The following is a 27680-nucleotide window of genomic DNA, read 5'->3' on the forward strand; positions in this document are numbered from 1 at the left end:
GATGATGATGATTTATAATAATAATAATAATAATAATAATAATAATAATAATAATAATAATAATAATAATAATAATAATATAATAATAATAATAATAATAATAATAATAATAATAATAATAATAATAATAATAATAATAATAATAATAATAATAATAATAATAATAATAATAATAATAATAATAATAATAATATGTTCACTCAGGTGCAGATGTCATCTACCAAGCATTATTTTTTTTTTTAATGTGCCCATTATTATAGGCCGAGTTGCACGTATTTGTAGGTCTGATAACACTATGGACTCATTGTTATAATGGAAATCTTTTTTTTTTTTTTAATGACGCAAAGTAGTATGTCCATTCCAACAGTTATTGGGTTCGGATTTCAGACCTGCATCTATGTAGGCCTATACGTCGTTATATAGGCCAAATAAAAAAAAAAAGTAATTACGACCCATTTCTCAACGTAGAAAGATGTTTAGCTATATTGATAGTTCAAATAACAAAAAATACTCGTCAGCAACTCTCCTTCTCCGTGAGCTACATTAGCTTCCTGTGGAAAAAAAGAGTTGAATATAAGATTTGTACTGTTGTCTACAAATCCTTGAGCACCAACAGTCCCTCCTATATTAAAGACCTTCTAAACATTATGTCCCCAATAGAAACTTGAGGTCAAGCAATGACCAATCAATCCTTGTCAAACCTAAGCCATTGCGTAAAATAGGTGAACAACCTTTTCAATTTTCGGCCCCCCATTTTTGGAACTCTCTCCCGTCACACGTGAGATGATCGGATTCGTTGACAACGTTCAAATCTCGCTTAAAGTTTTATCTTTTTACATCATAATGTTGCAACATGTATTTTGAGATATGAAGTGAATAGAAAAGTGCCAGAAGACAATAGAGAATAAAAATTTTTTCGCGGCGGTGGTGGGGTTTGAACCTGCGACCTTATTGGTACGACAACTCCGCCTGGCAGGTGAGAGCGTGGCTCTACCGTGTGAGCTATCCACGAACACAAAATATTCGTTTCAAACTCAAAGTCATTACTAGATCCCTCTCTCACCCACTTCTTGAGACCGCCGATTCGTTCGTACACCACCATCGCGAATAATTTTGACCAGCAGTTAAGCTTAATAGCCAATATTCTCAACACAAACATATAACATAGAAACGATTGAGACATTGAGTATGCTCCGGTGTATGGGGTGATTTTTTTAATTCAGAAAAGTGAGTGGAGCAGGCAAAAATTTTTATTCTCTATTGTCTTCTGGCACTTTTCTATTCACTTCATATCTTGTTGTTACCAACATAAGTGCCTGCTCCACTCACTTTTCTGAATTAAAAAATTCACCCCATACACCGGAGCATACTCAATGTCTCAATCGTTTCTATGTTATATGTTTGTGTTGAGAATATTGGCTATTAAGCTTAACTGCTGGTCAAAATTATTCGCGATGGTGGTGTACGAACGAATCGGCGGTCTCAAGAAGTGGGTGAGAGAGGGATCTAGTAATGACTTTGAGTTTGAAACGAATATTTTGTGTTCGTGGATAGCTCACACGGTAGAGCCACGCTCTCACCTGCCAGGCGGAGTTGTCGTACCAATAAGGTCGCAGGTTCAAACCCCACCACCGCCGCGAAAAAATTTTTATTCTCTATTGTCTTCTGGCACTTTTCTATTCACTTCATATCTTGTTGTTACCAACATGTATTTTGTTGTTGTTAGATTGAATTCGTATCACGTTTCCATCAAACTTGTCTTACTGTAATATGTTTTGTTTTATATCACTGTAAAGCGCTTAGAGCATGTGACAACGGGGTAAAGCGCTACATAAATGCCATTTATTATTATTATTATTATTAAAATAATTTGTTTATATTATTTTTTCCTCCACGAGGGGGCCTTACAGTTGGTAGCGACGTGCACGTATAGAACAGTAAAGTTAGGTGCCCCAAACGTAAACAATAACAAGTTGCTAGTGATTTCCGTTAGGGACCGGAATAATTTACGCACAATATAGGTCTCCCAATTTTGTAGTTTGAGTTGTAGGCAATACACTTTCAGTATTGAAAATATTTTTACATAAAATCTAACAGTTGCAGAAATAATAATATAAGGCTAAACTATCATGAAAATCAGGCTCCGAATAATTCTCGTTTTGTTCACACCAGCGCAATAATTTGCTCTGGTCTAAAAATAGATAGACTGTAACTTTTGATAAATTTTAGAAAATTTTACCTTTTGTTCCATAAAATATCCATATCTAGACATTATTTGATGCATGATCGAGTATTTATGAATATGTGTTTCTTTTGCCACCTAACAGCCAAATTTTAAAGGTTATTTTTTTCTATTATTTACATTGGAACGTGAGCTGTCAAGACAGGAACATGTGGTTTGCCACGTGCTTCTCGACCTTTGTTTACGTTTGGGGCACCTAACTTTACTGCTCTATGCAGGTCTAATAGCCGAATACATTTATGGGTTTGATTTAACACTGTAGTAATTGACAATAATATTTTGTGTTGGTTTGAGAGTATTTCCCATTACAACAACGAGCCAAGGTACGAAGTACGAATCAGACCTGTAAATACACGCCGGTTGGCAGGGTTAGCAGTCACTGCTAGATTTGAACTTTTAACCGGAAGCAATCCTTTCTTTAAAACTATGGACTGGAGAGTATCACGAAATCGGATCCAAACAAACACGCATGTTGTTTGGCTATCGTCGTGGTTGTTTGTTTTGAGTTGAAAAGATAAATTTAGTCCTTTTCCAAACTGTTATTTTGTACACCGTCTTTGAGGCGATGTTGATAAAATGGGTGTAACAAAGCAATATCTTCGAGTTGCTCCCGGCCCTGTGTTTGGCCTAGTCGCCAGCCACAAGTCTAATATCATAACTTTACACTCTGGAAGGGATCAACCTTTTTATTGCGCTGCTGGTGCTTGCGAAAATGTTAATATTTGGGATATAAGCAAAAGAGAATTGGTGAGTCATTTTTGTGTTTAGTGTAATTGTTATATGAAATATATTTTGACATTAACATTTGCTGCTTCTTCTTTCTCTACTTCTGGTGTTTTTTTTGTTTTTTTTTTGGTAGCATCAATTGCCAAGGACCTTGACAATTGTCAATGGTCAAATCGTCAATTGCCAAGGACCGTGTCAGTTCATCAACTACACATGTGTACTTTTAACTGCCACGGAGTACCTTTAGTGTCACAAAGTGGTGTATTGCCACAGAGTGATATTATTAATATTATATTAATATTAATGAATACTCTCTTTTACTCTTCTTTCTCTCTCCTCTCTCTCTCTCACTCTCTCTGTCATTTTCTCTTTTTTTCTCTCTGTCATTTTCTCTTTTCCCTCTCTGCCATTTTTTGCTCTGTGTGTGTATTTCTCTGTCATTTCCTCCTCTCTCTCTCTCTCTCTCTCTCTCTCTCTCTCTCTCTCTCTCTCTCTCTCTCTCTCTCTCTCTCTCTCATATTTCCTCTTTTTGTCACAGACCTTGCCAGTCGGTAGATCGTCAACTAGGCACTTTGATAAAATTTTCAAACTCAAAATATCTTGATTTGACTTAGTCAGGGGGATGGGACTTGAAAAAAACATAAAATTTGATACCTTATTTGTTTCTTTACGACCTACGGTTCCAGAGTTATTTATATTTTCTATTGAAATTTTTTGTCAATTTTACAGAGAGAATCTGTGATCTCACTGCTGCCTCAAAACCAGCATCTCGCGGCGATCGGGAAATTTTGAGTTTTACAGTCAACACTTATTGTTTTCAGTAATTTTGTTTCAATTAAAAAATAAATGGCAAGTGTTAGGTATCATTTTAATGGTCAGAAAATAAGCTTTATTTTCATATAAATCATTTTCATGGATGGAAAGTATGGAAAAAATTAAGGATAAATGAAAATGGAAAAAATATGAGGTTTTTGTCCTAAAAAGTAGGGTTGATGGCGGAAAAAATAAAATAATGAGCGAGTGTATCAATTTTGATGAAATTTGGCAGAGATATTCTTCAATTAATTGTCTATCGATGTATGAAGTATAATTAAAATGTATCCATAATTTAAAAAGTTCTTATAATTCAAAAATTTATAAATTTTTATCACATAAGCTTTTTGAGAAATACAATCAGGAATTAAGAATGAAATACACCGTTAAAAAGCTTGTTTTGTGCCCTTTATAATGATACCAAAGTTAGTCACATAGGTTCACAAATAACGCCATGGTGACCAAAACAGTAAAGGGTCAAAAATAAAGTTCCAAAAAACGAGTTTCACCTTACAGTGAGCCTATCGGCGGCCACTGGACTGGAGTTATCAAAGTGCCTATATTAACTGCCACAGAGTGATCTTGTTGCACAAATGTTTTATGTTAATTGTTCCTTATTAATACGACGTGCAGTATATTTCCTTTAAAATAAAGGAAATCTTAACTTTTCTTTTTTAATCTAGGACTTCTTGGCAGGGACTTGCCACTTCGTCCTTCTGTTTTTTTTCCCCCCGCTGAATCCGAAATCAACAGAAATTTTTGTTTTGATATTATTTTAACTCATCTTGGAATTCGTGAAAAGACATAAAAATTGAAAACAAATGCCAATAAGTGTTGACTTGATCCTTTCCACAACAATTGACGAGGAATGAGTGAATGGAAGAAAGTGGCGGGATTCGAGATTCGTATGCGATCAAATCGAGGCTCGATTGAAATCACCACATGCAGCTGAAGAGTTCCAATCTAACTCCTTGGCAGTTGATGAACCGTCAACTACCAAGGATTCACTCCTTGGCAATTGACACTTCCTTCTTTTTTATTATCTACTAGTAGACTACGAATCACTACGAAATCCGACAAAGAAAACCCGACAAAGTTATGGGAAGAAGGCAGCAGTGGGGAGTGAACCTGGGACTCAGGGAAGTGTACACCATTGGGGAGTGAACCTGGGACTGAGTTTCGGCGGGTTTCGTGAAACAGCAATTACTTGACATCATCCGACCAAGTTATGATATGGGAAGTAGACAACTGTGGGGAGTGAACCTGAGACTCAGGAAGAAAGAGTACACTAGTAGTGAGTGAACCTGATACTATGGTTATAGTATACTTCCCTGAGTCCCAGGTTCACTCCCCACTGCTGCCTACTTCCCATTACTTTGTCGGGTTTCGTAAAAAAGAAACACCGCTCACTTCTAATTCCAAACACTGATCTCTCTCTCTCTCTCTCTCTCTCTCTCTCTCTCTCTCTCTCTCTCTCTCTCTCTCTCTCTCTCTATCTCACCCTCTCTATGAGTATGAGACTCTCTCTCACACACATTCTCTCTCTAGTACTATCTAGTGCCGCGCTGAGGACCGGTCCCACGGTCTTTTAGCTGTGAACCGAGGATCGGTCCGATAGTGGAAGACCGGCGGCGGTCCTCACTTCTTATCACCTTTCAACGGTCTCGCGCCATACTACCTCCCAGCGATTCGTTGGCTCGGTTGCCTATCTTCCACCAATCACCACCCATCCCACTTAATTAATCACACCCACCCCCCTTTGCCATACACTAAACGACACAGACGACCACCTCCCTCCACTCCGCAAACCGCCCTTTCGTGTGTGAGATGGGGGGAACAGGAGGCACATGCCTTGGACAATTCCATTATACGGGGTAAATTTCAAAATTTACTACACCATAATGATCGCAATGACAATGATCTATGATGAAGGCATGATCCCTCTTCTCTAATGGGTTATTGTTTGAAATGCATGTGACTACTAAAGATGTTTGTGTTTGTGTGTGTGTGTGTGTGTGTGTCGAACCTAGCAAGTAGCAAGTCCGATTTTTTGTTTTCTTTTGTCCATCTCTTGTCACCACTCCTTTCTATCGCATTGTTGTCATTTAAAATAATACAATAATATTAAAATTTCGTTTGGTGTTTTAACTAATCAAATAATATGAGTTTCATTAGTTTCTTCCTTCCAAAAAAACCCAGTTATAATGTCTGTATTTTAAAAAAGTCCAATAGAATATTTGGGGACCCCGATAGCTCAGTTGATAGAGCACTCTCTTTGTACGCAAAGGGCCAGAGATTAGAGATCGATCCCGGGTGCAGTCGAGTTTTTTCTGAGTCCCTGTCTACTCAGCAGTGAATGGGTAGCTGGGTTTGTTAGATCTGGCGAAAAGTCACCATGGACACCACTTATTACTTATTAACTTATTACCGCATCCACCCCCTCTTATTATAACTTCACGTCTCTCTCTTACTCTTCAATGCTCGCTGCCCTCTAATGTGTGTGTGTGTGTGGGGAGGGGGGGGGGGTAGGAGTTGCGTGTGTGTATCAACGCCACGGACAACTCGATCAACGCCTTGGGCGATGCCATTATCTCCGTTAATGGGGATAAATTTCAAATTTTATTAAATTATCGAAGTAACAATGAAGTACGGTGAGCAAATAAAGAAGGCATCACCCCTCTTCTCTAATTAGGTTACAATTTGAAATAAGTGTGACTACTCCGTGTGTTTTACTCCTGTAGACCACGGTTTTCATCGTGTAGCGGTCTTTAACGGTTCAAGAATGAACGATCCCACAGTCTCAAAGGTCAAAACGGTTCGAACTTCCGACAGTCTCTCAGGAATGTTCAATGTTGAAAAGGACCGGTCCTTGCGGTTTTCATTTCCCAGGGACCGTAGGACCGTGGTCCTTAAGCTTGCCAAGGACCGCCCCGCACTAGTACTATCTCAATCTCTCTTCTCCACATTGCAATTTCCTAGATTATCGTAGTGTTTTTATGCACCTCCGTTGACGGTGTATCTTAATGGATCGTTTTTATGCACCTCCGTCACATGCGATTACAATTATAGTTGTGTTTCTGTATTTGGACATGGCAAAAGTTATATTGTGACATCTGTAGGATGTCTTTGTTAATAAATTTATATAAAAATAATAATAAACTAAAAAAAAATAAATAAAACGAAGTTACTATATCTCTGAATGCTCAGGAAAATAAACTTGATCTCTATTTCTCTTAACAAGTTTCGTACTCAAGATTTTTTTTAAATATTGTTTTTTTTTGGTTATTTGCGAGAGTGTCTGTGTGAATGGTGAATGTGTATGCATTTTTTTTTGGTTTTATTTTGCCAGTGTTGTCCTTTATTTCCAACTTTCTGTTAGACTTCTATCCTGAGTTTGTGCTATCCTGTCTTTCAATCTCTGTTCCCGTCTTGAGACTTTGACTTTGTTATTTAGGTTTGGGTATAAATATATATATTGGATAGATATTATTTGAATTTGAGTGTGTGTATGTGTGTCAATTTTAGTACATTTTGCTCGCTCATACTACCAATTTTTAAATTCAAAATCTGTCTTAGAATTCATTAATACTGTCTTTTACTTTTACAAAGTCTCTGATAATTTCATAAAATTTGAATTTATCAATAATTTCCATGTGACATATTATGTAGCTTAGTCAATAAATATAGGTATTGATACATTGTTATTTTTTACTTCTTGTCTGCACTTAGTGCCTCGTGAGACAACAGAAAACCTATTAATATGAGAGTAGATAGAAATATCCTACAATGAACCTGATTTCTATCAATTTGACTTTGTGACAGCCATGTTGAGCACGTGGTCATTGACGGTCGGGTGATGATGAAAACCTCTGGACATTGTGTTGTGTCCATGGGTAAGGCATTTTATGCATAGCTCCACTAAACTCTGGTATGGATTAGAATCTGTGAATGGACATGGCAGTGACGGACATTGCAAGAGTGTCCGTATGAAAAAGACACACTGTATGAAAAGCACGCTTGTATCCATGTGGCCTTATGGAGAAATATTTGAAGATAGGCCCAAAACAAACAAAAAATCCTTGATGATTAAGTAATGGATTTTCTTTTTGAACAATGGAGCAAATAAAACACACACGCACACAATAACACACACACACACACACTTATACATACATATATACACAAACACACAAAACAATGTAATCAAAATTTTGTGGAAATAAGATAATTAAAGAGGATAAAAAAAAGATTTTCAAGAAATGTGTGAAGAAAACTAGTGCCAGTTATTTATTGATCCATCACATTCCAAATGGAGTGCACAATTACGCCCTGATAGTGAGAAAAATGATCACAGTGTACAGCATACTGTTGAATGATGCCAAAAATTATCGCAGCATACGGCTGAATAATGTGAAAAATTATTGCAACGTACTGTCGAATAATATCAGGCGTATAAAAATGATGTTGACTTTTTATGCGAAGTATCTATCGATCTTATTAGACGTGACAGTCTCACACTATTAATGTTATTATTATTTTATTATTATTATTATTATTATTATTATTATTATATTATTATATTATTATTATTATTTATTATTATTATTATTATTCATTATTATTATTATTATTATTTCCTCTGATCAGATAAATCTCTTATCACGTGTAACTAAACCAATAAAATTCATTTGGTTGAAAGAATATTTGAATCTGTTGTTTGATTTGATAAAACTGATAAAGAGAAATCACAAACTCAAACAGATAAAAAAAATTATTCATTCATTTAAAGACACGATTTAAAAAAATAAAAAATACTAGAGCAGGATATGATGAATTCTTATGATCATTACTTTTAAATTTTTCTTTCATTTTGTGTTCTGTTTCCCAGTCTGCAGTTCTGAAGGGAGATAAATCAGAGGTAACCTGTCTTGCCAAAAGTCCTCTTACAGATGGTGTGGCTGTTGGTTATCAAGATGGGTCTATTCAAATATTCAAATTGTCAACCTGCGAATCACACATCACTTTCCAAGGTCACAAATCTGCTGTAACATCACTTGCTTACGATGATCAAGGATTGAGACTTGTCTCAGGGTCAACGGTAGGCAGAAAATATTTTTGAAATAAATTGGTTGTTTGATAAAATATGACAAAATGGACGGGGACAGAAAGGAACAACAACATGGTGCAGAATATATAGGATGAAAAAGTGAAGTGGAGAGCCTTGATTAGCAATACAGTGAATCACGGCACAACATGATGATGATACTATTTCCATACATTAATGGGATATTTACAAAATTATTGTTCCATTGATTTTGGTCATCTGAATGATACTGTACTGGTATTAGCATCATTCAACATTATTTTTTCTATTTTGTTGTCAACATTTGTAACACCACCTACCACTACCACTCAATACCAAAAAAAAAAAAAAGTATTTGTTATTTTTATTTCCATCAATACAGGCCATATTGTAGTGACTACCAGACTTTAAAAAGGGAATGGAGGCTGTGTCAAATTGTTGTTTTCGTAAGATTGGCCACAAAAATACCCAATGCTAAATTATTTTGAAATAGTAAGGGATATTCATTTTCATCAGTGTCTTTGGGTTAAATAGTAAAAAATAAAACAAACCAAAAAGACTATTGAGCATCCAAATTATAGTTGTACAGTTGTCTCCTTTTATAAGCACTCCAGATACAAGAGCAATCTGGCTATAAGCACACTCGGGACATGAAACAGGCAGAATTTTTATTAAATGAATTTACCCCTCTATATGCACACTCAACAAATTGGACTCCATTAATAAGCATACTCAATTTTCTGACCATTACTTTAAAAAAAAAAATAATAAAAATAGAATGAGTAAATGACTAAAAGAAAAATACCATTTCTAACATACAACAGAATCCAAAGTGCTCAATAAAAACCCAGCCGTGTATATGTACAAGACAGAGGAGGAGAGAGGTTTGTAGGATGTATTAAGTACACGACTGGAAATAGTATTATAGTAAAACAGGACCATTCCCCATGAGAGTATTGAGTTTGGGCTAAGATCAGGCCTAGTAACTCTAAGTAGGTTCTGGTATCAAGCATTTGCTATTGTCCATTTTACGCTATCGGTGCTATGCATTTAAGTAAAACACTCACAACATTTGCCAGTCTGTACCAACTCTCAAAACTGTGTGTAACCATGAACTTTTATAGTCTGAGTATAGAAACCGGGATAAACTCTGGCTCCTTGGGCCTAAAGTCTCTGAATGACTGCATTAAAAAAAATATTTTGTTGTTGTTGCTAGACTTTTTTTTTTCTTTGTTATTAAACCCAAGGAGTCTGATCAATATGAATATCTTTCTAAGTTGTTTTTCCAAATAACTTTGTTGGGTTTTTTTTTTTTTTGTGGCAAATCTTACAAAAGCAGCCTTTTGGCACAGTCTCAATTCTTGATTAAGATTTTTGATTTTCTCTTGATAGGGAGCAACCTCATTGTTTAATGTAGTTTGCTTTTTAAAATTTCAGGACACAGATGTGGTTGTATGGGACATTGTCAGTGAATGGGGACTGTTCCGTTTGAAAGGTCATAAAAATGAGATCACAAAAGCTGTTTTTCTCAAGGGCAGAAATGTTATTGTTTCAAGGTATATTGACATAGAAGAATAAATGTGATCTGTTATGCTTAGAAAATAAAAGACAGAAAAATTGATATTGTTATAGAAGTATAAATTTGATCTAATATGCTTAGAAAAATAAAATACAGAAAAATTTATATTTATAAAGAAGAATAAATTTGATCTACTATTTTTAGAAAATAAAAGACAGAAAAATTATTGATATATTTTAGAGTTATTTCCAGAAAGTGAGAAAGATTTTTGCATTCTTTTGATACAATGTAAAGTCTATGAACATCGTTGTTCATGAAATGATGCTATGTAATTATGTCACTTTAGCTTAGAGGTGCGATCCCACCTCTTGCTACAAAAATTAATTGATGGTAATCATGGTCAGCAGTTGGATGAGTGACAAGATTGAAAAAAAAAAAAAATCTGGTTCTGGCATTGTGTCCTAGGTAAGGCACTTACACTCATTACCCTGCTTGACCAAGGTGTGAAGGAGTTCCTGAGTAATGGATATTCTAAATATATTTTAATGAAATAATACAGTTGGGGGGCAGCGTGGCTCAGTGGCACGGTCTTTGCTTCGTACCTGAAAGGTACCGAGTTCAATCACCCACCACTGCACTGTGTGGCCTTGAGCAAGTCGCCTCACCCTAAGTCAATTTGCAGCGCTGTGGCTGATGCCTGGGTTTTTCCACGTCCAATTTCCCCTATTGGATGAATAACGGGAATTTTATTTTTAATTTTTAGAAAATGAAGATGATGTCTAAACAGGTGGCTGGTACTGTATGGAATGGAAATGTGGTATCAGGTGGCTGGGGTAGTAAGTGAAACATTATGAAGTGTATTGAGCATGGTAAACCTGTGGAAATGTTAGACATAAATGCTCTTGTTTTTCCAATTAAATGTTAATTTATTTAAATGTAATTGATTTTTCTCAGTTCCAGGGATACTTTCATCAAGTTTTGGGACATGGAGACAAAGCATTGCTTTTATACCCTGGTTGGACACAGAACAGAGGTCAGTATCAGATATTGGTTTCAAACTAAAAAATAAGATCCCTATAACAATAATAATTATAATAATGATAATGATAATAGTAATGACAATGATAATGATGGCTATAGTGCTAATAATGATAATAATAATAAGAAGAAGATGAAGAATAAGAAGAATTTGTATTTTAAAAAAAATAATAATAATACAAGCTTCTATTTTTAAATGCAAAATGTGTTTATATTATTTTTCTCAACAGACTACAATAATGCTATTGTTGTAGAAGTTAAGGATTATGATTATTTATGTAAAAGTTAATTTCGAATGTTTTCTGTTACTTCATTTATCTCATTGTGATATAAAATGATTGATAACTGTGCTAGTGTTTCATTATGTTTACATTATGTTAAGTTCATTATAACAATATGCTGTGATAATCAATTTTTCAGATTCATGGATTTGTGTTACTGCGCAATGACACTCGGATTGTGAGTGGTTCAGGGGACAGTGAGCTTCGTGTTTGGGACATTGACTATTTGGACACTGAAGTGAGTTATTAAAGCCTCATGTTTTGTCATCTTTTCTTTTCCTTTTAATTGAGATTTGAAGTGAGCCATTAATTCAAGATTGAAATCAGCTTAGATGATTAGTAAAATATATGTAAGTCATGGATATCAAATTGAGCATACTTTTTAACATTGGTAATAACATTAAGTGAAAGTATCTTGAAGAGATTTTAAAATTGTACTTTGGTATATCATAATGGTAAAAATTATTATACTCATATATTCTGATCTATAAGACAAAGACTGAATTTGCAACAATCCAACTAAATTGTCAGATTATTGTTTTTCCTTTAAGAAAAAAGATGAATCAGTCAAAGACGAGGAAGAGACAAACGAAGGGCCATCTCGGAAAAAGAGAAAGAAAAATGAAGACAATAAAGAGGAAGATATGGAGGTGGACAATGACGATAGTGATGATGAAAGAACAGAGGAGGAGAGGGCTGCTGATGACGCAATGGTAATTATATCCCTTTGATGTATTTGGCTAAATTATTTTAAGATTAAGACACAAATTGCTTTTACTTATTTTATTCATTTCTCTCTTGCTTTCTCCCTTTCTCTGGTTTTTATACAGGCTTGTAAATTTGCCGGTAATTTCGCTCTGCAGGAAAAAAAAATAATTTTAAAAACTTTTTTCATTTTGTTTCACAGCCTATTGAATTGTTAAAATTCTAAAAAAAAATATTCCAGGAAATGGGGATCTTAAAAAGCTTCGGCTTCAGTGGGATGTTGTCCCTGGGGGGCAGATGCAGGCCTGAATTTATACTTGAAATTGAAATAACTATTGTCTTGCTAGCCTTTGGTTTGGAGAGTGGTAGTATGTTCTAAGTCAAAGTTTGACTCGATTTCTTAATCGACTGGATAGCCTGTGTGCCATAAAATGATTATATCTAATTTCAATCTAAGTGGGTTCATTTTTGTTACCTTCACAAGATTTCCTCGTTTAATCAATTTATATAAACTTTTCCAAGTGGAGATTTTGACCAGATCTGATTTTAAACAGAAATTTTAGTGATAGATAATAGGAAATGTAGTAATTTTTGCTTAGAAACAAATTATAACCAAATTAAATCATACAACATTGCTTCTTAAACATTTAACAGGAATAATGATTTTGTAAGAATGGAAACAATTCATTTTAGCTTCTTCATTCCCCGACATTCTCCTCCTGCTCCTACTCCTTGTTGTTCTTCTTCCTCACCTCTTCCTTCTTCTTCTTCTTCTTCTTCTTCTTCTTCTTCTTCTTCTTCTTCTTCTTCTTCTTCTTCTTCTTCTTCTTCTTCTTCTTCTTCTTCTTCTTCTTCTTCTTCTTCTTCTTTTTCTTCTTCTTCTTCTTCTTCTTCTTCTTCTTCATTTTCTTCTTCTTGGTCTTCATCTTCTTTTAAAGAGACTGACCAAGAGTGAGTATTACTTCATCATTTTAATGACTGTCAATTCAACAACTAAAACACTGGGTCATGTGATTACAGTATCATGTCTTTCATCTTCTCTATCTTTGGTATTGTTGAAAGGCCATTCTTTTTTGTACTTGTCATTCACATTTTGTGAATAGACGACTAGCTTTGTTGGTAGGTCTCTTTTTCTTTCAAATAATTGTTTTCTAAAGAACAAATATGGTAATATATTTTTTTTTAAACTTGATTTATTTATTTATTTATGTTTCTTTTGCAGAAAATTCTGACTTGCCACAAAGTTGGTTCCATAATGAGGCAAGGGAGGGAAAGAGTTGTGTCTCTGTGCACAAACCCTGATGAATCCATGCTGATTTGTCATGTATGTTGTATTTTGATTATGAGTTACAAATTGTTTCACATTAAACCAACGTTCTTAGCATTAATGCCCCCCCCCCTCAAGGGACTTTCTTGATGTTTTTTTGTTTTTGTTTTTTAATGAATTTTGTGTCACCATGGCACCAATTAAAGGTGTTTCAACAATAAATATTAAATCTAACTCAATTAATAGTAAACTGTTTCATTCGTTCCTTGGTTAAATTGTTTGACTTCCAGTTATTACCTATATATACTTCATTTCCTGTTGCTGTTTTGAAATGAAGATTCACCTGAATATTATGGTTGTTATAACAGTCTTTAAGTAGGAATGTAAATTGATATTCTCACGTCAAACTAAATAATACCACTTAACAATAAAAAAGGAGACTGCTAGCAAAGCATGCTAAAGTCAGACTTTGGACTGATAGTAATCAATAAATTATTTTTTGAGCAGACGATGATCACAGGAATATGTGATGTTATTATATATATGTTATATAGGTAGATAGTTGGGTGGTGGAAGGTTTATGTATGTTTGTGTGTGTGTGTGTGTGAGAGAGAGAGAGAGAGAGAGAGAGAAGAGAGAGAGAGAGAGATTAGAATAGACTGATGTTGTTGTTATGTGCCCAGACCTTTATTGTATGATGAAGGATAAATAAACTTCATTATTATTATTATTATTATTATTATTATTATTGTTATTATTATTATTATTATTATTGTTATTATTATTATTATTATAAATATTTTCATCGATTGAACCCCTGATATTGTTACAGGGTAGCTCTTAGTGCAATTATCACCCCACCCCCTCCCAAAAAAGGGAAGTCTTCAATATATCAATATTTAGTGGAAATTATAAATGGTGAAAAGTGACTTTATTAATTTTTCAATTGGCTTGTGCATATTTCTTAATAAATTTCTGAATTTAATACCTTGGATATTCTATCTCTCTTCTTTCTCTGTAATTAGGGTACTGACAAGCATTTAGAGGTTTTTAGTTTACCCTCTAGTGAAGAACTGACAAAGCACAAGGCAAAGAAAATGAAAAAGTTACGCAAGAGGCAGCTGTAAGTATTTTACTTTATTCACCTGTCATTTCCAAACATGAATACGTGAACTTTGGAGCCTAGGGACAGAACCACAAAAATTACTTTATTAGCATATCAAGTTTACATATAAATGAGCCAAATCAAAGTCAGAATTTTTTTCAGACTCCCTTCTTCATCTACCAGTTACAGTTTATTTCATTTTAATTTTATCAGGCAAAAAGTACATTGTGCTGGACTATAAATCACTGCCATATTAACCTTCTTTAAATAGGATGAACGTTTACACTATTGATCAAAATGACCACATAATTTATATTTTGAAGTTATTGATAAACTATTAACTATTGTTGGATAAGTTCTCTTTATACCAGCCTCTTGTAAAGATTTAATTGGTATGTACAGATTTTTTTGCTGGACAAATTTGGATTATTTCCGCCAGATTCGGTTTTAAAAACTAAATTTTAAAGGAAAAATGTGTTTTGCTGTGAAGGTAAATAAACTTATTTTAAAGATTTGGAAAAATGTGTTAGAAAAATACAAGAAACAAATCTGCCTGCCTCGACTGGGAATTGAATCTCAGACCTCCTGATTACCAGTCAGACATGCTACCATTACACCACAGATGTTACCCGATAGTTGGGATGATTTTAATGCCTACACTGTATTCTTCACAGGGATACCCGTTTTAAGCCGTGAATCCTCATTTGCATTAGAAATTACAAACATTGAACACAGGAGGATGGGGACGAAGACATCAGAGTAGCTCCGTTAATATTATGTATATATTATTAAAAATATTGTCACGTCTATATTTTAAGATACATATGATCTTTTTTTTTTAAATGTAGCTAAGGGAATCCTGTGCTAGTGTCTGGATGGAAGTTTTAGGTTTTCTCAAGCCAGGCACGAGGACAGATAGGTCTCAGAATTTGCTTCTCTTCCCAGTTTGAATAAGTATCCCATTGGCTCAGTTATGTTTATATACTTTTGTAATGGTCTTTTAAATTCCCATCTCCTGTCTTTGTATTGGCACGAAAATGACATAAAAGCATTGGTTGGATGGGAGCATCACCCTTGAATCATATACCTATGATGTTCGCATGGGTGTACGATCCGATAGTGAGGTCGTTTCTTCTTCTCTTTACTTGCCTATCCTGCTTCTTTGGTTTGTGATTGTTTTTTTTGACAGGGGATATTTTTTTTTCTGTAAATCTTCTGCCTGTTTGTTCTTGGTTATTTATATTTTAGCTTATGATATCTTTAGGTTATGATTTTGATTTACATTTGTACTATTTTTGTTAGATTGCTTGTTTTTTTGTTTCAGCGGTCTCTCATATAACCTCAATTGTGTTGGAAGAGACCTAAAGCAACAAACAAACAAAAAAAATAAAAGCATTGCAGGCGTCATAAAACCTGAAAAGCAAATCAAACAAACATATACCAAAATCTGATTATTGTTTCTGTTTTAGTGAGACTGGGGAAGAGGAAGATGCATCAAGTGTGACTTTAACCCTGAGTGACGAGATCAAAGCATTGGGGCGCTATAGGTTTTCCTCTAAGCTCTTGTCTGTCAATGTATATCAAGATGACAACAAAATTCATAAGGTAAAAATGTTCGTTCTCTCTCTCTCTCTCTCTCTCTCTCTCTCTCTCTCTCTCTCTCTCTCTCTATATATATATATATATATATATATATATATATATATATATATCAATATTTTGATATTTTTGAGGTCCTCAAAACGTTATTATACTGGTATGAACCAGATGCCAAAAGGTGGTTTCATAATAGAGAGACCAGAAATAAGAGATTTTAGTTTTCGTCGCTCCAAGACACCATGTCTTGTCTTCAAACAAAAATAAAAGAATTAACACAAGTTTCATATTTTGGATTATAAAATCATGTGGCTATAGATGTATGACACTTACCTTTGGATCGACTCTTAGGGGTGCATAGTTGAGTCCTTGGAAAAGGCTTTTTACTCAAATTTTCTCATTCTATTCAGGTGTAAAATGAGTATCTGGCTGTTAACAGCATTGTCTCTGTAGTAAAAATGATTGTAATATCGCCTAACAGGTGTCATATCTCACCTTACAAGTTAATTATTGCTGTTGGCTGGGGACCCCTTTGAAAGCGCTTTGAGAACGTTTAGTGGATATTGCGTTCTTTAAATGCTCAAGTTTTAAAAAGTTTTTAAAAAAATCAAGTCAGAATAATCCCGATGGGGCATATGTTCTCTTTTCTTTCAGTAACAAGGCAAGCAAATTTTATTTTATTTTTAATTTTTTTTAATTGACTGTTGAGTATGGCAAAATTTTATTGCAGAAATGTGGAACTTTAAATTTTTTCTTTATTCTTTCTTACCGGCTCACAGTTTTGCGTCAAACTGGTTGATAACAAAATAGAAACTGGGCATCTCAGCTTTGAACATTCAAAACTAGAAATCAGTCAGTTGTCACCCATCATGTATGCTGGACATCGGACAGATGTGAGGACATTGGCCTTCAGTGGGGACAACACCACCATTGCTTCGGCGAGTTCAAATGAAGTCAAGTTGTGGAACAGGTAGGATGTCAGAGACATATTGCTTTTGTTTTTTAAAAAGATAAATAGTATGGACATTTCTCTTTTAAAACTGACCCATGGAGGTTGTCTCAGATGATTTGTATATTTTGTGATATTTAGCACAAATAAAGAGAAATGTTTTAACCCTTGTTAAACCTTGTGGTTGATCAGTGTGCAATCCACACCTTAAAAACCAATTTTATAAAAAAAACTAAAAAAAAAAATACAAATGCAGTGAGAAACACTACACATTCACAAGTAGTAAAATAGAATCACAAATAAATCTATTTGGTGAAATACAGTATATTTGTGTTCTTATATTTTTAAAAATTTTGTATTCCCACCTTAGAGAATCCTTAAAATGCATTCGGACCATGTCATGTGATTATGCTTTGTGTAGCTTATTTGCTGGTGGAGATAGGCATATACTGATTGGGACCAAGGTATGTATTGGCTCATTAATTATATATTTTATTATTACATAAAAGTGTATATACGTGGGCTTTTTAAAAGACATAATGACCATTATCCATTGCAGAGATTCAAACAGGCTAACATATTTTGTCATCTTTTAGAACAGTTTTGTATTCACAGCATTGCCTGCCTTTATCAGTGTTATATACTTATATGTGTTCTTTAAAATGTTTTTATTTGATGAACCAAAGAGATGTCAGATGAGAATTGAATACCGTGGCCTTTGAATACGAGATTGGCATGACCATGGATCAGTTCTCATTATATTCAGGAGCTCCTGGAATGCAAGGAGTTATGAAAAAAAGCTAGAATCTTTAATCTCGTCTTTGAGTTAAAAGCGTCATTACATCTGAGATCATTCAATTTTAGCTCCAGTGCACAAACATAACCTTTGATCATGGAGTATTCTGGGGTGGATGAAAAAATAAAAATTGACTCTTATCCCATTTCTCCAGTAAGTTTTCTATATTCAACGGAAGGGGTAAAAACCATAATCTGCTTTTATAGAGTATAAATGTTCAATTTGAAATCAGCAAACAAATGCATTCAAATTGAATTTACTCTCATGCTCATTTCATTTGCTGTTTATTTCATAGAAGTCTTCATTAATTTTAACAAAAATTATTTTCATTCAATGCTTTTGTCCAAGTGACTTGATTATAATTATTATGATCCTTTGGCCCCCAAATGAAATTGACATTAAGCAATGAATAAATGTGTGCTTTCACATAAAGTACCGTTCTTTATTCACTTTCAATATTTCAGTCTGGCAAGCTACAGTTGTTTGACATTGACCAGGGCTCTATGCTGGAATCATTTGATGCCCATGAAGGTGCTGTGTGGTCTATAGCGCCAATGCCAGACAAAAGAGGAATTGCTTCTGGTGGGGCGGATAAAACTGTTAATTTTTGGAACTATGAACTTGTTTCAAACTCAGAAGAAAACAGTCAATGGTCAGTGATTTATTGAATTATGGTTTTCTCTGCTCCCTTTAATTCTATCTTTTAGATGATGTTCAATAGAATAGAGAGTTTGTACCTTTTATTTTTGAAATAATATAGTTACAGTACAGAATAAAGTGAAAATAACTTCTTTTAGTTTCTTTGTAGGTCTTCAAATGCTCTCAGTTTTGTTATTTATTTATTTGCATTTCACAATTTCTTTCAGTATTCAGTGCGTTTCTCTTTCTTTATGATTAATTTTAACCGTTTCAGAATGTTTTTTTTTTTTTTTTTATAAAAGAAATAAATCTTCAAATTTAAAAACCCAACCCAGATCAATGCAGCCCCATTGAATGCTGGTTTTATTGTTTGTAATGAAAGTTGATACCTTACAGTTTGTGTGTGATGATATTTTGAGCTTTGAAAAATGGTAAAAAATGCCAACCCTTTTTCAAATGTTTGAATTTTAATCTCAGATTTAGAACATTTATGTTTTCGAGTCTCAGACTCTGTAGCTGCTGTGATGCTTTCTACAGCTTGATGAAATGCGTCATATTGATAGTGTTCTTTTTTAACATTACAACTGTTATTATAGAATAGAATGCATGATGTATTATGTCAAAAAATGATATCATTTTAGCTGTCATATAATATATATATATATTTATTTATTTTTATTTTTTTCACAGGAAAGTTTTGACGTTGGAACAGAAGAAAACCCTTAAATTTGATGATGATGTATTAGTTGTGAAATATTCGTAAGTGCTTGATTAGATTTCATTTAGAATATCTCTCTCTCTCTCTCTCTCTCTCTCTCTCTCTCTCTCTCTCTCTCTCTCTCTCTCTCTCTCTCTCTCTCTCTCTCTCTCTCTCTCCCTCTCTCTCTCTCTCCCTCCCCCTCTCCCTCTCTCTCTCTCTCTCTCACACACACACACTCACACATACCATTGTTTTTATATGTAATGATTCCTGCACTGTTTTTGTTTTCTTTTATTCCATTTGATATTTTTGAGGTCCTCAAAACGTTATTATGCTGGTGTGAACCAGATGCCAAAAAGTGGTTTCATAGTAGAGAGACCAGAGTAATGAAATGGTATTGTTTCAATCTATTTTTCAGGCCAAACCAAAGACTTTTGGCTGCTGCTTTACTTGATAACACCGTCAAGATATTTTTCGCAGATACTCTGAAGGTACTTATTGCTTATATATTAATCAGAATTGATTTTGCTTTAAGATAAAAAATAAATACCCTGAAAATAAATACTGTCAACTCCTGTTGCTACGGCCTTTCTTGAGTTTTCATATTGTTGACATTTTAAGGTTGGAGAACTGGTTTTAAGTTGCCCTTTGTCTTTTAATCTTTTACTCTATTTTAAAACCATCTTTAGCTCAGAAGTCCTGACGGCTCACTATAACGCATTCCCCTCCGAGCAAAGGGGTTCGCATTGATTCCAGGTGCAGTTGAAATGATTGATAACCATCCAGCAGTGATAGAGCTGCTGTGCATCTCAGATGAATTGGAAACTCCTTTGTTGTAGACCAGCTTCCTATCCAAAGGTAGCAAGCAATTGTTACCAGGATAGATGTCTGCTCTTTGTCTAAAGGGAAAAGGCTATGTACCTACATGTTGCAAGTACAGCAATTTATTAAGCGAAATTTACTTTTTGTTTGATGTTGTTCTTGTTTTAACCTAATTCATATCATTCTACGTCAATCCTTTCAGTTTTTCTTGTCCCTGTATGGCCACAAGCTACCTGTGTTATGCATGGACATCTCCTCAGACAGTACCCTTATCATCACTGGCTCAGCAGATAGGAATATCAAGATCTGGGGGCTGGACTTTGGGGATTGCCATAAATCTATCTTTGCCCATGATGACAGGTAGACGTTTTTCACAATGTGTGTTGGTCACTGTTCTGATAACTGTTCGTTTTTCATTGTAGTTGAAAATGAAAATTTGATGTTACTTTTATCTTCATTGTTGTTTATCTATAAGTCATTCATACGCCATCATTCATCATTGCATTCATCTATCTCAACATCCGTTCTTCCATTCAGCAATCTAACGTTTTTGTATTTTTTTTTTTTTTTGGTCAATGTAACACTTAATTTCTTTCTTTCAATATATTCAATCATTTCTGTTTCTGCCTGTATCTGGAATTGAATAGATTGGTGTTTATATTGTTTTTACATGTATTACATTTCAGTGTGACCTGTCTGAAATTCATTCCTAAAACTCATCAGTTTGTTTCTAGTGGCAAAGACAAAAAAGTGAAGCAATGGGATGCTGACAACTTTGAGAAGATACAGACCCTAGAGGTAGGTGTTTGAGTGCTGGTTTTATAACATGTCACTTTTTTTCATTGTCTATCATGACCACAAATTCTTATATTTTCTACTTTCGTTTAAAGTATCTTTATTCTTTTGGTGCCTGTTATCGCTGAGCAAGCCACTGTTACACAGAATTTTGAATTTCAAAATTTTTTGGATGATTTTTCAGAAACTCATAATAGTGCCCAGTTTAAAATTTATCACAAAGTACTCTCAGGAAACAAAATCAAGAAACAATGAACATTCAAAGAAAATAGAAAGTAAATAATGTAAATTGTACAGCTATTTGGTCTAGTGCTATGACACTCACTTTCTGATTGGAAGATCCTGGGTTCGAGCCTCGCTCTGTGCAAAGTTGAGTCCTTGGAAAAAGCTCTAAACTCACATTGTCTCACCATACTCAGGTGTAAAATGAGTAACAGGCCGTTAACAGCATTGTCTCTGTTGGAAAAAATTGTAACATTGCTTAACAGGCGTCATGTCTTGTTCTACATATTATGTGTTGCTGTTGGACAGGAACCCTTTTTAAAGTGCTTTGAGCGTGTTTAGTGAATATTGCAGTATAGAAATGTTCAAGCTCAAAATAATGTTGTAGAACAATATTAATTAATATAGAATGGTTCAATGTTTTCAGGGTCATCATGGCGAAGTCCACAGTCTTGCCATGACTTCTACTGGAAAATTTGTGGTGACATCATCTCGAGACAAATCTCTGAGGATTTGGGAACGGACGGATGAGCCTCTTGTCTTGGAGGAAGAAAAGGAAAGGGAGAGAGAAAAAGAGGAAGAAGAGACCCTTCTCAAGAATGGAGAAGAAGTGGTGAGAGACTAGACAGATAGTAATTTTTGAAAAAAAGATTTAGCATACTTTTATCTTACAGTGTTTTTTAGTTTATTTGGTCCTTGGATTTAAGTAAATTAATATTCTCTTTAAAAGACTGCTCAATTTTTCATTTATGTTAAAAAGTTATTGAGTGATGCTTTCTTAAGTCTAAATATAGAAATGCGGTTACAGAGAAATTATCCCAATGTCTCTACCAAAATAGGAAAGACATTTTGCTGAACAATAATTTTTGATTCTTTAGTTTAAAAGTTTTCAAACTTTGAAAAAATAATATTATTAACAGAATATCTGAAAGTGTGCACTTTCCTTTTTTTTTTTTTCTCTCTCTTCGTGTTCCAATATCAATTTCTGCTAATCAAATAACGATTTGTTTTCTTTTCCTCTTATTGTCCCAGGTCCCAGGAGAGACTTCAGAGGAAGCAAAGATGGCGGGTAAAAAGACCATTGAGACTTTGAAAGGAGTAAGTGACTTGTTTAAATGGAAATTATTTTTCTCGTATCTCCATATTACATACTGGTTCTTTGAATGGCTTTTGTCATTTTGAGGTAGACAAACTGTATAATGAGTTGAGCCCCAATATGATGTCATTAACACAGTGACCAACTGTCCTGATCAAATTGGGACTGTCCCATTTTGGAGAAAAATTAAAAAATAACATTTAAAAAAAAATTGGACTGCTAATATGTATGTCCCAGGCATATGCTTTTTTGATTAGCAAATTAAAAAAAAAAGGAACAGAAAAAGGTCTAGATTTAGATTATATTATATAATAGTATAAACATACTGCTGTTTTGAGTCATGATGGGATTGTGAATTAAGGTGTCCCGTTTTAGCTCATTTTATAAAAAAATATTTGCAGAGAGTTTACAAATGTGTTTATATTTTCTGTGATTTGTTTGCTATATTTGTTGTTTTTCTATTTTATCAATGTCTGTGCAAAGATGTTTATAGCAGTTATTTAACATTCCTTGTTAAAAGTTTTATTTATAATAATTGAATGGTGAAATTCATATAATTTTTCAAATTGAATTAGACAAAGTGAAATGATGAAAAATCCTTGATCATGTCAAACCTTAATTTAAACCTTAAATTTTATTGCCAGACGGAATCGATTATGGAAGCTTTGAAAATCTGCAAAGACAAGATGGCAGAAAAGGCTGAAATTGGAAAGGTGAGGGGAGTCTGCTGCACAGGAACTTTTTTTTTTTCATTTTCTTTTGAAAACTTTTACTTCATTTCTTTATTAAAAAGTCTAAATCCTGAGATTTCATAATTGTTATGAATTTGATTTGAATTCTGAAATTGTTCAAAGAAATGAATGCACCAATAAGAATGAAAATGCATAATTGGCTTCTCATTAACCTAAATCCTTTGTAATATTTTAAGATATGGAGTTGGTCTCCATATACATGGCTTTTGTTTCTATTTTCAGAAATTTTGCTTATCTCTGAACCAAGTGCTTTTTAAACATTATTTTTAAAATAAATCTTTTTTTTTTTAAACTTTTCTTTTTACCGATTAAACTTCCAGTTGAATATTTATTTCAAGATGTTTCTTTCAAATGGCCAATGAACTGATAGAAGCTACTTGTAAAATTCCCCCTCCCTCCCTCTCTCCAATTTCAGATCACTTTTCATCCATTGATGGTTGCCTACAAATGTGACACACCCCAGGACCTTGTCAGGGAATCCATTCGGAGGATCAAAGCCAGGTATGATTTATGATGCAATTCCCATTGCACTGTTCAAGACACGTTTATAGAATAAATTAGATGCTATTACACATGCACTTATGAGCCAAGCATATCTTTGTCCAACATAACACTTATCATTTAGAGCCACAATGCCACTGGGACTAGAATTAATTGCCATCTCTGTAACTGTAAATGGATAGTAACAATTTCTTGCTACCCTTTTGGGTTGGATGCGTGTCACCTGTTACCAGGTTCAGCTGGGAAGATAAAGAGATCAGAAAAAAAAAAAAAAATTAAAACAAGAAAAAAAAATGTTAAGTTAGTCAAATAAGGATTTGAAATCCTAATTTTAAAATGCTTGCTATCGACAGCATTTTAGATACTTTAGAGCCGCAACATTTTTTGTTATAGATTTTAATTCATTCCAGGTTTTTATTTTTCTTAGATTAAATGAATTTTTACCAAATTGCAATCAACTTTTACTTTTTTTTTTCATTAAATGAACTCGTTTTTTTGTGTTTTCCAGTGATCTACAAGCGGCTTTGCTATCCTTGCCATTTTCTGATGTAAAAGATCTGCTTCCCATTTTGGGTAGCTTAGTGACTGGAACCAGAGACACTGAACTGATATGTAAATGCGTCAACTTCTTATTAAAGTGAGGAAATTGTATGGAATTATATTTATTTAAGACAAATGTTAAGATTGGTGGCATAACGTACAAGTGGATTATTGAGTATTCCACCAATAAATTATTTTGATATCAACTTTAAAAGAAAATTATTTTCTTTCCTAACTAGTTATTTGGGTCAACTAAATTCATTCCACATTAATGGCTCCCATCTTATTATTTCATTAACTGCCGAATTGGCACAGCTTATTTTCCTTTCAAAGTACAAAGTTCTGTAATCTTATGGGAGGCTCACTATTTTTTGAGGCTAAACATTGAGAAGCAGTGATGTCTTTGTCAGCAAAAAAAAAGAGAGAGAGAGAAAACAGACAAAACAAAAAACCCTGAATAATTCCAGGATGAACCTATTAAATAAATTAATTAACTGATTAATCAATAAATAAATCAACCAATTAATAAATAAATATCTACTGTCTTCTTCATTAAATTTGTGAGGAATAGAAGAAAAGCATTGAATATTTTAAATGATATAGTGTAAAAGTTGCATATTGTCCACCAATGAGAGGGTTTGAGGTTCAATCATCGGTCATGGAAAGCAGATTTTTTCTCTCTTTCTTATGGATGTTTTTTTTGGTTTCTTATATTTTTGTATCTGTATTGTCTATAACACAACTTTTCTGTCTTTAACTTACCTCCTGTTGATAACCAATATTTCATTTTGACATGAAGGTAAATTCAATTTTTTTATATCCCAGAGTTCATCATGGAGAAATCACTTCAAACAACGTCCATCTCCCAGTAGTTGAAAAGTTAAAAGTCAGTGCTGTCAAGTCAGTGGAACATACAAAGGTGTGTTTTGTTTCCAATGAATTGTCTATAAAAAGTAATAAACTTTAAAAAAATAAATAAAAAAAGAACAACATACCAAACACAACGTTTTGGGCTCAAAACCCTTCTTCAGCCAACAACAAAGAATAATGAAGACATTACTTTAAAAAACAGATCGACACTAAGAAATACTTGGACGATTCCAAGATCTTATTACAGAAAGGACGTGCCAAATATGTCTGCTGTCGATCTGGTTTTTTAGTAATGTATTTATATTTTCATTGTTTTTGTTTTGTTGTCTGAGGACGGGTTGAGCCCCAAATGTTCCGTGTTTGCTATTTTGTTCTTTATTGATGCTGTTATATTCACTTTTGTTTATAACTTTTTACAGTCAAGCAGCTTAATATCACAATGAATTGACTAGCAGTGTTAATAATACTTACTGGGAACCTCATTCTTGTACAAATAATATAGCATGATTTAATGTTGCTGTTTGTCACATATCACATTTCTATTTTTTTTCCCTTTTGAATGATACATATTAAGAATAGTTTAGTGTCCTGCTAGCTAGGTAAAGACAACTTGCTCAAGGCCAAATAGCACTCTGGCGCTAACAACGTGACTGGGTGGGGTTCCTGACCTCCCATAGCGGGTGGGGAGGCATTTACTGTGTCTTCTATCCCCCTATATCTGTTTTCCAACATGCTTTCTGTCTTTGTCTTGGAATGAGATTACTTGGTTTTGTCCAAGTAACCTTGCTGGGAGGGAAACAGTCAAATGTATAGTTAGAATTTTTGGAGATGATATTTTTTTCCTTGTAGATCATCTCTCTGTTATGCACTGTATTGTTTTGTATACATATTATATATGATTTCTAAACATTTGAGTTGGGACCTGTGCTTGTGTCTGGATGAGACTTTTAGGTGATCTCAAACTAAGTACTTTGATAGTGGGCTCTTGGAATCTACATCTGTTTCCTATTTGAACCAATTCCCCTTTGTCTTGTCTTTTCTTGGGTGCTTTAATTGTAATTCTAAAACTTTTTACTATCCTATTTTCCTCCTTTTTACTGGTGATGATATGACCTTAATGTTTTGCAAGCGATGTAAAACCCTTTAAAAAAAACTAACAAAGTGAATTTTTTTTCCTCCTCAGGATCTTTGTTCTTTCAACATGGCAGGACTGAATTTCTTAAGAAAACAGCTAGAGGAATCCCAGAGTGTGATGATGTTTGCAGATGCAACAGCCAGACAGAAAGAGATGAAAAAGAAGAAAATAAAGAAAAAGAAACAGATTGCAATGTTATCTGTGAAGTAATTCTGTAAAAATTGAATAAATGAAATACCTTACATAACTTTCAAAATATGTCGAGGTCTTTTGGTATTCATCCCTTCCTGTAAGTTTGTGTTAATTTCTGTTCCCCCTTGCTGGGTCCGTTAGATCTGGTGGGAAGTACTTTGCAGTTCTGGGTGGGGTTCCTGACCACCCATAGTGGGCAGGGAGGTACTTACTGTGCCTTCTATTCCCCTATATCTTTTTTTTTTCCAATTTGCTTTCTGTCTTTGTATTGGAATGAGATAACTTGGTTATACCCTGGCTGAGAGGGAAACAGTCAAATGTATAGTTACTAAGTTAGTTTAGGGAGATAATATTTTTTTCCTTGTAAATCATCTCTCTGTTATGCACTATATTATGTTTTGTTTAAATATTATATATGACTTGTAAACAGTATATATGACTTGTAAACATTTGAGTGTATTCCTCTTAGTGGGGACCTGTGCTTGTGTCTGGATGAGACTTTTAGGTGGCCTCAAACTAAGTACTTTGATAGAGTGCTCTTGGAATCTACATCTGTTTCCTATTTGAATTAATTCCCCTTTGTCTTGCTTTTCTTGGGTGCTTTAATTGTAATTCTTAAACTTTTTACTATCCCATTTTGCGGGTGTTTGGATGGGAGCATCACCCTTGAATCATATACTTATGATGTTCGCATGGGTGTACGATCCGATAGTGATGTCGTTTCTTCTTCTCTTTACTAGCCTATCCTGCTTCTTTGGTTTGTGATTGTATTTTTGACAGGGGATATTTTTTTTTCCTGTAAATCCTCTGCCTGTTTGTTCTTGGTTATTTATAATTTAGCTTATGATATCTTTAGGTTATGCTTTTGATTGACATTTGTACTATTTTTGTTAGATTGCTTGTTTTTTTTGTTTCAGCTGTCTCTCATATAACCTCAATTGTGTTGGAAGAGACCTAAAGCAACAAACAAACTATCCCATTTTCATCCTTTTTACTGGCGCTGATATGACCTAAATGTGTTGCAGGCGCCAGTAAAATCTTTAAAAACAAAATACTTTGCAATTGATTAGTGTCCTACCCGATGGATAGTTCGCAATTGCTGTTGTACATTTAACCTATAGACACTAGGATAAACTCGGCTCCATGGGTGTTGTAACTCAAAAGAACCACTTTTTTCTTTTCTTTTTTTTTATTTGTTACAGTATATGAGACCCAACACTACAATCTGGTACTGAGGTTACGTTGGAGTGCACCAGAATGTAGGCAGTAAGTATTAAATTAAGTTTTGGCCAAGGA

General features: G+C 34.1%; 1 protein-coding gene across 1 annotated transcript; it reads left to right on the top strand.

The window, feature by feature from the left end:
• Nucleotides 1-2668: 2668 nt before the first annotated feature.
• Nucleotides 2669-27680, top strand: LOC144968791 (WD repeat-containing protein 3-like). The gene is made up of 24 exons (XM_078907472.1): nucleotides 2669-2989; nucleotides 8670-8879; nucleotides 10302-10420; nucleotides 11338-11416; nucleotides 11842-11940; nucleotides 12254-12415; nucleotides 13630-13731; nucleotides 14700-14797; nucleotides 16249-16384; nucleotides 17155-17345; nucleotides 17695-17788; nucleotides 18585-18772; nucleotides 19450-19518; nucleotides 19878-19950; nucleotides 20484-20641; nucleotides 20968-21079; nucleotides 21726-21911; nucleotides 22331-22396; nucleotides 23039-23107; nucleotides 23562-23647; nucleotides 24156-24284; nucleotides 25013-25106; nucleotides 26241-26398; nucleotides 27587-27680. The coding sequence occupies exons 1-24, from the start codon at nucleotides 2819-2821 to the stop codon at nucleotides 27591-27593; spliced, it is 2856 nt and encodes a 951-aa protein (XP_078763598.1). The 5' UTR covers nucleotides 2669-2818; the 3' UTR covers nucleotides 27594-27680.

The sequence above is a fragment of the Berghia stephanieae genome, chromosome 3 (assembly GCF_034508935.2).
Source record: "Berghia stephanieae isolate SIO BIC M18660-M18661 chromosome 3, UCSD_Bste_1.3, whole genome shotgun sequence".
NCBI classification, from domain to species: domain Eukaryota; kingdom Metazoa; phylum Mollusca; class Gastropoda; order Nudibranchia; family Aeolidiidae; genus Berghia; species Berghia stephanieae.

What these genes read in the sequence shown, in the direction of transcription:
- LOC144968791 (XM_078907472.1), top strand. Translation starts at nt 2,819, where the DNA reads ATGGGTGTAACAAAGCAATATCTTCGAGTTGCTCCCGGCCCTGTGTTT. An exon ending in AATCCATGCTGATTTGTCAT is followed by an intron (nt 13,732 to 14,699) that starts GTATGTTGTATT and finishes CTCTGTAATTAG; the next exon opens with GGTACTGACAAGCATTTAGA. An exon ending in CCATTGAGACTTTGAAAGGA is followed by an intron (nt 22,397 to 23,038) that starts GTAAGTGACTTG and finishes TTTTATTGCCAG; the next exon opens with ACGGAATCGATTATGGAAGC.